General features: G+C 49.7%; 1 protein-coding gene across 1 annotated transcript in view; it reads left to right on the plus strand.

The window, feature by feature from the left end:
• Positions 1–8,976, plus strand: part of SCMH1 (Scm polycomb group protein homolog 1) — a 63,197-nt gene extending 54,221 nt beyond the window's left edge. The window contains exon 15 of the mRNA XM_066572613.1: positions 8,451–8,976. Coding sequence (XP_066428710.1) covers positions 8,451–8,576 — 126 coding nt within the window. The 3' untranslated portion in view covers positions 8,577–8,976. The remainder of the gene's footprint in view (positions 1–8,450) is intronic.
• The last annotated feature ends 1,200 nt before the right edge of the window (positions 8,977–10,176 follow it).

Genomic DNA, 10,176 nt, shown 5'->3' on the forward strand with positions numbered 1-10,176 from the left:
TACACAGTTCCCATGAGTCATGAACCTAGAATCAACAGAGATCTAGAGCTCAGCCCATGGTCACTCCAAAGACCCTCCATGAGGCACTATTTTGTTTTCTTCCCCATAAATACCTACATAATACATCATATAACTGAAAATAACATTTTATTTGAATAAATTTAGGAAACTTTTTTGTGTAAAATCGGACACAAATGGCAGTACAGTACAGTGTGGGCATTGTGTGATGGATGAGAATCACACAGACACATAATAAAGCAGTACACATGAGCCCTAAGATAAAGTGCTAACAAATTATTTATCTGCAGGAGGTACTGCAGCTGAGAGCTTAGGCTGGGTTCACACAGGGCGGATTTGCCGCGGTTTTGCCGCAGCAGATCCGCCCGCGGCAAAACCGCCCGCGGCCGCTAATCTCGGGATTAGCCAGCCATGTGGATGAGATTTCTCAGAAAACTCGTCCACACGGGACGGCTAATCCGCTGCGGTAAATCCGGTTGAAACCGCGGCTGCGGTTGAGCAGGTCTGTTTACCTTTCCTTTTTTGTTTATTTACGTCGCGGCCCCGCTCTCCTCTATAGGAGCGCTGGCCGCAACGGAAAAGCATGCGGCCGAGCCGCTTCAAAGCCGCCGCGGCTTAAACCGCGGCGGTTCTCCCGGCGGAAATCTCGCGGTTTTTGCTGCGGCGAAACCGCGAGATTTCCAACGGGAATCCGCCCTGTGTGAACCCTGCCTTACAAGCCAACAAAAGCAAATGAGTTGTGATTTAAAGTACGCTATGACTTAAGTGTGGGACTTGAGATTAAACGGGTTTTCCTGACAAAAAATATAGATGACCCACCCTTAGGATAGGTCATTAATAGTTAATTGCCAGGGACCAGTGGCTTGAGATCCTGAGCAATTAGCTGATCGTCCAGCACTCTGTTAGTTGCAGTGGGCTGGACATGCATGATAGGGTACAGAAGCAGAAGGGCCCTAGTTGGCTTCACTCCCATTGAAATCAATGGGAACTAAAATCAGCTATTACACTTCTAGCACTTCTGTCTCAGATAACGGGGACAGATGCGGAATTGCAATAACCACTTTAGCTCTCATTGATTTCAATGGGAGTGAAGCCAGCTAGGGCATTTCCACTTCTGTCCCCTATGATGCACATTTAGCATGCTGTGCCAAAGGACCAGGTAAACCCTGGTATACAATGCAAATCATGGTGTAGAAGCTGTAGGAACAAGGACAACTTCTTGTATAGAGGAGTAATGGATAGGTAGAACAATGTAATCATTAGAGATGAGCGAACGTACTCGTCCGAGCTTGATACTCGTTCGAGTATTAGCGTGTTCGAGATGCTCGTTACTCGTGACGAGTACCACGCGATGTTCGAGTTACTTTCACTTTCATCTCTGAGACGTTAGCGCGCTTTTCTGGCCAATAGAAAGACAGGGAAGGCATTACAACTTCCCCCTGCGATGTTCAAGCCCTGTACCACCCCCCTGCAGTGAGTGGCTGGGGAGATCAGGTGTCACCCGAGTATAAAAATCGGCCCCTCCCGCGGCTCGCCACAGATTTGTTCTGACATAGAGGAGGGAAAGTGCTGTCTTGGTGGAGCTGCTATAGGGAGAGTGTTAGGAGTATTTTAGGCTTCAAGAACCCCAACGGTCCTTCTTAGGGCCACATCTAACCGTGTGCAGTACTGTGGAGGCTGCTTTTTGCAGTGTTGCACATTTTTTTTTTTTTGGTATATCGGCCGTGCAGAGCATTGCGCCCTGCAGTAATACTCCAGGGCCAGAAGCGCTTAGGCAGGGACAGAAGACATATTGATTGAATATAGGCAGTGGGCCTTTGCAAAAACATTTGGGGAAAAAAATCTATTTGGGCTGCCTGTGAGTGTCCTCAGTGTTCTGGGTCTCTGCTGGGTGTAGTAGTTCTCCAAATTCATACGCAGCCAGCTAAGTGTTACAGCAGGCTTGCGCAAAATTATTTCCTGGCGTTCCGTAAGCGAAGTCAGCCTCCAACCACAGGCCAATAAGCGGCACATTTAATTACAGCGTTCTGTTTCTGCATTACTGGTAATACAGCATGCTGAGGGGTAGGGGTAGGCCTAGAGGACTTGGATGCGGCCGAGGACGCGGAGGCCCAAGTCAGGGTGTGGGCACAGGCCGAGCTCCTGATCCAGGTGTATCGCAGCCGACTGCTGCGGGATTAGGAGAGAGGCACGTTTCTGGCGTCCCCACATTCATCTCACAATTAATGGGTTCACGCGGTAGACCTTTATTAGAAAATGAGCAGTGTGAGCAGGTCCTGTCGTGGATGGCAGAAAGTGCATCCAGCAATCTATCGTCCACCCACAGTTCTGCGCCGTTCACTGCTGCAACTCAGAATCCTCTGGCTGCTGCTCCTCCTTCCTCCCAGCCTCCTCACTCCATTACAATGACACATTCTGAGGAGCAGGCAGACTCCCAGGAACTGTTCTCGGGCCCCTGCTCAGATTGGGCAGCAGTGGTTCCTCTCCCACCAGAGGAGTTTATCGTGACTGATGCCCAACCATTGGAAAGTTCCCGGGGTCCGGGGGATGAGGCTGGGGACTTCCGGCAACTGTCTCAAGACCTTTCAGTGGGTGAGGAGGACGATGACGATGAGACACAGTTGTCTATCAGTGAGGTAGTAGTAAGGGCAGTAAGTCCGAGGGAGGAGCGCACAGAGGATTCGGAGGAAGAACAGCAGGACGATGAGGTGACTGACCCCACCTGGTTTGCTATGCCTACTGAGGACAGGTCTTCAGAGGGGGAGGCAAGGGCAGCAGCAGGGCAGGTTGCAAGAGGCAGTGCGGTGTCCAGGGGTAGAGTCAGGGCCAGACCGAATAATCCACCAACTGTTTCCCAAAGTGCCCCCTCGCGCCATGCCACCCTGCAGAGGCCGAGGTGCTCAAAGGTCTGGCAGTTTTTCACTGAGACTGCAGACGACCGACGAACAGTGGTGTGCAACCTTTGTCGCGCCAAGATCATTGGGGGAGACACCACCACCAGCCTCACCAGCATGCGCAGACATATGATGGCCAAGCACCCCACAGGGTGGGACGAAAGCCGTTCACCGCCTCCGGTTTGCACCACTGCCTCTCCCCCTGTGCCCCAACCTGCCACTGAGATCCAACCCCGCTCTGAGGACACAGGCACTACCGTCTCCTGGCCTGCACCCACACCCTCACCTCCGCTGTCCTCGGCCCTATCCACCAATGTCTCTCAGCGCACCGTCCAGTCGTCGCTAGCGCAAGTGTTTGAGCGCAAGCGCAAGTACGCCGCCACGCACCCGCACGCTCAAGCGTTAAACGTGCACATTGCCAAATTTATCAGCCTTGAGATGCTGCCGAATAGGGTTGTGGAAACGGAGTCTTTCAAAAATATGATGGCGGCGGCGGCCCCGCGCTACTCAGTTCCCAGTCGCCACTACTTTTCCCAATGTGCCGTCCCAGCCCTGCACGACCATGTCTCCCGCAACATTGTACGCGCCCTCACCAACGCGGTTACTGCCAAGGTCCACTTAACAACGGACACGTGGACAAGCACAGGCGGGCAGGGCCACTATATCTTCCTGACGGCACATTGGGTGAATTTAGTGGAGGCTGGGACAGAGTCAGAGCCTGGGACCGCTCATGTCCTACCCACCCCCAGAATTGCGGGCCCCAGCTCGGTGCTGGTATCTGCGGCGGTGTATGCTTCCTCCACTAAACCACCCTCCTCCTCCTCCTCCAACGCAACCTCTGTCTCGCAATCACGATGTGTCAGCAGCAGCAGCACGTCGCCAGCAGTCGCTGTCGCGCGGCGTGGCATCACAGCGGTGGGCAAGCGTCAGCAGGCCGTGCTGAAACTACTCAGCTTAGGAGATAAGAGGCACACGGCCCACGAACTGCTGCAGGGTCTGACAGAGCAGACCGACCGCTGGCTTGCGCCGCTGAGCCTCCAACCAGGCATGCTCGTGTGTGACAACGGCCGTAACCTGGTGGCGGCTCTGCAGCTCGGCAGCCTCACGCACGTGCCATGCCTGGCCCACGTCTTTAATTTGGTGGTTCAGCGCTTTCTGAAAAGCTACCCACGCTTGTCAGACCTGCTCAGAAAGGTGCGCCGGCTCTGCACACATTTCTGTAAGTCCCACACGGACGCTGCCACCCTGCGCACCCTGCAACATTGGTTTAATCTGCCAGTGCACCGACTGCTGTGCGACGTGCCCACACGGTGGAACTCTACGCTTCACATGTTGGCCAGGCTCTATGAGCAGCGTAGAGCTATAGTGGAATACCAACTCCAACATGGGCGGCGCAGTGGGAGTCAGCCTCCTCAATTATTTTCAGAAGAGTGGGCCTGGTTGGCAGACATCTGCCAGGTCCTTGGAAAGTTTGAGGAGTCTACCCAGGTGGTGAGCGGCGATGCTGCAATCATTAGCGTCACCATTCCTCTGCTATGCCTCTTGAGAAGTTCCCTGCAAAGCATAAAGGCAGACGCTTTGCGCTCGGAAACAGAGCCGGGGGAAGACAGTATGTCGCTGGATAGTCAGAGCACCCTCCTGTCTATATCTCAGCGCGGTGGTGAGGAGGAGGAGGAGGAGGGGGAAGAGACAGCTTGGCCCACTGCTGAGGGTACACATGCTGCTTGCCTGTCATCCTTTCAGCGTGTATGGCCTGAGGAGGAGGAGGAGGAGGAGGAGGAGGAGGAGGATCCTGAAAGTGATCTTCCCAGTGAGGACAGCCATGTGTTGCGTACAGGTACCCTGGCACACATGGCTGACTTCATGTTAGGATGCCTTTCTCGTGACCCTCGCGTTACACGCATTCTAGCCACTACGGATTACTGGGTGTACACACTGCTTTACCCACGGTATAAGGAGAACCTTTCCACTCTCATACCCGAAGAGCAAAGGGGTTCCAGAGTGATGCTATACCACAGGACCCTGGTGGACAAACTGATGGTAAAATTCCCATCCGACAGCGCTAGTGGCCGAAGGCGCAGTTCCGAGGGCCAGGTAGCAGGGGAGGCGCGGAGATCAGGCAGCATGTACAGCACAGGCAGGGGACCACTCTCTAAGGCCCTGGACAGCTTTATGGCTCCCCAGCAAGACTGTGTCACCGCTCCCCAGTCAAGGCTGAGTCGGCGGGAGCACTGTAAAAGGATGGTGAGGGAGTACGTAGCCGATCGCACGACCGTCCTCCGTGACGCCTCTGCCCCCTACAACTACTGGGTGTCGAAGCTGGACACGTGGCCTGAACTCGCGCTGTATTCCCTGGAGGTGCTTGCTTGTCCTGCGGCTAGCGTCTTGTCAGAGAGGGTGTTTAGTGCGGCTGGGGGAATCATCACGGATAAGCGTACACGCCTGTCAACCGACAGTGCCGACAGGCTTACACTCATCAAGATGAACAAAGCCTGGATTTCCCCAGACTTCTCTTCTCCACCAGCGGACAGCAGCGATACCTAAGCATCGTTCTCTATCCCCATCAAAAACGGGGACCTTTTAGCTTCATCAATCTGTGTATAATATTCCTCCTCCTCCTCCTGCTCCTCCTCCTGAAACCTCACATAATCATGCCGAACGGGCAATTTTTCTTAGGCCCACAAGGCCAAGTCATATAATTTTTGTAAACAATTTTTATACGTTTCAATGCTCATTAAGGGCGCCCACCCACTGGCAATTTTTTTCCCTGCGAAATTCGCAGCATTTTTTTCTCTGCAGGGGTCTATGGGACTTGTAATGTTAAAATCGCGATCGCGCAAAATCGCAATTTACCGCGAAATCGCGATTTTGCGCGATCGCGATTTTAACATTACAAGTCCCATAGACCCCTGCAGAGAAAAAAATGCTGCGAATTTCGCAGGGAAAAAAAAAATCGCCAGTGGGTGGGCACCCTAAAGCGTTGAAACTTTCACCTGAACCAATTTTTATTTTAACTGGGCTGCCTCCAGGCCTAGTTACCAATTAAGCCACAATAACCAAAGCGATTAATGGATTTCACCTGCCCTCTTGGTTGGGCATGGGCAATTTTTCTCAGGTACATTAGTACTGTTGGTACACCAATTTTTGGGGGCCCTCGCCTACAGTGTAATCAAATGAAATTTTAGCCCACCTGCATTACAGCTGACGTTACATCAGCTGTGTTGTGCACTGCAATGGGATATATTTATGTACCGCCGGTGGGTTCCAGGGAGCCACCCATGCCGTTGTTCCACAGGGAGTTGTAACTGCATGTGTCCACTTCTAAAGAACCCCAGTCTGACTGGGGCATGCAGTGTGGGCAGAAGCCCACCTGCATTAAGCACGACATTACCTCAGCTGTGCTGGGCACTGCAGTGGGATATATTTATGTACCGCCGGTGGCTTCCTGCCACCCACCCATGCTGTGGGTCCACAGGGAGTTGTAACTGCATGTGTCCACTTCTAAAGAACCCCAGTCTGACTGGGGCATGCAGTGTGGGCCGAAGCCCACCTGCATTTAATCGGACGTTACCTCAGCTGTGATGGGCACTGCAATGGGATACATTAATGTACAGCCGGTGGGTTCCAGGGAGCCACCCATGCTGTGGGTGCACACAGAATTCCCATTGCGGAGTTGTACCTGCCTGTGACTATTTATAAAAAAACGCGGTCTGACTGGGGCATGCAGACACCTTGACAGAATGAATAGTGTGTGGCACATAGGTTCCCCATTGCTATGCCCACGTGTGCAGCTCCTGATGGAGGTGGCACAGGATTGGATTTCTCATTGCTTCTGTACAGCATTGTGGGTTATTGCCCCGCCCCTTTTAAAGAGGGTCGCTGCCTAGCCGTGCCAACCCTCTGCAGTGTGTGCCTGCGGTTCCTCCTCATGGCAGACGCACTTTTAAATAGACATGAGGGTGGCGTGGCATGAGGGTAGCTGAAGGCTGGGCAGGGACAGTTTGGTGTGCGCTGTTGACACTGGGTCGTGGGGGGGGGGGGGGGTTGGGCAGCATGTAACCCAGGAGAAGTGGCAGCGGAGTGTCATGCAGGCAGTGATTGTGCTTTGTTGGAGGTAGTGTGGTGCTTAGCTAAGGTATGCATTGCTAATGAGGGCTTTTCAGAAGTAAAAGTTGTTGGGAGGGGGGGGGGCCCACTCTTGCCGCTATTGTGGCTTAATAGTGGGACCTGGGAACTTGAGATTCAGCCCAACATGTAGCCCCTCGCCTACCCTATCCGTTGCTGTCGTTCCCATCACTTTCTTGAATTGCCCAGATTTTCACAAATGAAAACCTTAGCGAGCATCGGCGATATACAAAAATGCTCGAGTCGCCCATTGACTTCAATGGGGTTTGTTACTCGAAACGAACCCTCGAGCATCGCAAAAAGTTCGTCCCGAGTAACGAGCACCCGAGCATTTTGGTGCTCGCTCATCTCTAGTAATCATCTATTTAGCTTAAGAAGAGAAAAAATACAAGTGAGTTTCATTCCTCAATTGGTTCATTATGGTTTTAACCCATTAAGGTCACAGCCCATTTTGGATGTAAGAATATGACAATTTTGGGGGGATTTTCATCTTCACTTTTCAAAAGCCATCACTTTATTTATTAATTTGTTAAAATGGCCATATGAGGGCTTGTTCTTTGATTCTCCAGCTGTAGTTTTTATTAGTACCACTTTGGGGTACATAGAATGCATCACATAACTTTTTGAAGCCAGGTTTAAAAAAAACAAATCCATGAAATGCCTTTTTTTGCGATGTTCACCATGCAATGAAACTAGGCATGTCTTCTTTCTGTGGGTCAGTAGGATTACAACAATGCTAAAATTATATGTATATATATTTTAGGTTTTTCCACTTTGCTGAAACAATACTGAATTTGCATTTGCTATCATAATACTTTCCTCTTTGTATCAGCTGAGAAAAGGAGGATATGATGGAATAAATGGAGAGACCGTGCAGGACAGCTGACTGTTTAAACGTCTGTTTCTTGCACAAGGAAGTCTTTGGTTTCTTGCCAGAGTTAGATACATTTAATGAGAGCTGTATAGGCTCTTAATTAGCCTTAGCAAGTATACTCACTCATCTCTAACTACTCGAGCCAGTATTGCCTTAGCCGAGTATCCTCCCCCGCTTGTCTCTAAAGATGCGGGGGTCGGGGAGCGGCAGGGGAGAGCGGGGAGGAACGGAGGGGAGAGCGGGGAGGAACGGAGGGGAGATCTCTCTCTTCCTCTCACCCCCCCCCCCCCCCCCCCCCCGCTCCCCGCCGCAACTCACCTGTCACCCGCACCGGCAGCCGAATCTTTAGAGACGAGCGGGAGGATACTCAGCTAAGGCACTACTCGCTCGAGTAATTGGCCTTAGCGAGTATACTCGCTCATCTCTACTCTTAATGTTTACAGAGGAAAAAAATGTTAAGCAATATAAAGTATTACAAACTAAAATACTTGATAAAATATAGTGGACTAAACTATCATCTGCTTTTTCTTTTGCAACAGGAAATTGATGGAAAAGCCTTGCTCCTGTTGAGAAGTGATGTCATGATGAAATATATGGGTCTGAAGTTGGGTCCTGCTCTAAAGCTGTCTCATCACATAGATAAACTGAAGCAAGGGAAGTTCTGACCAGGACATTTAGTCACAGAAGGTTCATGTATTGGACTCTGTCTCGGCAACCTTGCAAAAAAAATAATAAAAGTCGTCACTATAAGAGGAATAGGACTTCAAACCTTGGAGACCCCATTCTGGGGGTTTGTGTATGTTGCTGACATCTGAAATGTTTCTTATCTATGAGAAGTTCCTCCAGTCTGTGAACTTGTCCTTGATATTTCACGATAAGGGGAGAGGGAAGATGAAGGCATTACATCTTGATTGGGCTGTAGGTTATCCTATACCCTGATGTACTTTGAATTAATCCAAACAATACTTTTCTTATCTTATATAGCACTTGCAGTGTACAAAGCGCTGTACCTTGTAGAATAAAAGAGGCACAATGAATTATTGGCCAGAAAAGCTTGCAATCTGATGACTGGTTGGACTTACTTGGAATCTGCATTACTTAAACTTGTACATAGGGTATATAGGTGGCTTCGAATACCAGATTTCAATAAATTTGGCAACCTTGCCCAGGCTTTGCTAATTTAAGTACTATGTTGTTGTACTTTGCATCTCTTGCGAAGAAGTAAATGAAAAAATCTCTTTCCCAAAAAACAGTATCACCTGTTTTGATGTAACGGCAACCTCCACCTCCACACAAATTTTGTGTTTTGTCCTATTGCAACCAAAAATTCAGCCAGAGCCCTGAAAAAAATCTATTATTCTTTGTTTACAGCTCCGATAGAGTTTGTAGTCTGTTTCAAGGAAAAGACGCCGTTCTCCATGTAAACTGTCCCCTATTTCCTACTAATCTATTAGAACATGAGTAAAGGCCTGTTTAGACACACAGATGATTACTCAAAAGATGGCTTTTGAGCGATCATTTTGCATAATCTGCTAATTGGTACTAATGCCTTTAGTACCAATTAGCAGCCTGTGAGCCACAAAGAGCTGAATTTATTCAGGGGATTGCCCACTGTTCTCTGAATAAATTCTCTTTGTTCTGCTGGCAGGGCTGACAGCTGAGAACAGCTGAGAATGCAATCAGCTGTTATCAACGGTCCTCGGGCAGAACACAGTGTGTGGTCCTTTTATCAGCTGTTCTGGTGAACAACGGATTTCAAGCAAAACTGAAAACCATTATTCGGCAGAAAACTGAAAGATGGGCACATTTACACGCAACGATTATTGCTCAAAAGATGGCTTTTGAGCAAATTTTGAGTGATAATTGTTGTCTAAATGGGCCTTTATTAAGAAGTATAGGACAGATAGAAGGGAGTGTGACTGCAGACAGACTACAGAGTTTTCAGTCTGTTAAGTTTAAGACCATTTGCATTGTTACTCCATGTTAGATGCAGCGGAACAATAGTGGTTGTGAAGGTATATCTTCCCTTTGAAGCATTTGGAACAATGTTTTCACCCTCTTATTGACAGCATGTAATCTGTAGAAGACCAGGGTCACACGGGTGGATTTGTATTGTAGATTCCACGATCGCCATCCGTGTAGGCAATCTGCAGTAAAACGTAGGCAATGAACGTCATTTTCAATTTTTCGTTTACACTTGCAGATAAAAGTTAGGTACTCCGAGCAGAAGAAAAATTGCAGCATGCTCTATTTTGCCGCGGAGTC

Source organism: Eleutherodactylus coqui, chromosome 1 (assembly GCF_035609145.1).
Source record: "Eleutherodactylus coqui strain aEleCoq1 chromosome 1, aEleCoq1.hap1, whole genome shotgun sequence".
Classification (NCBI taxonomy): Eukaryota; Metazoa; Chordata; class Amphibia; order Anura; family Eleutherodactylidae; genus Eleutherodactylus; species Eleutherodactylus coqui.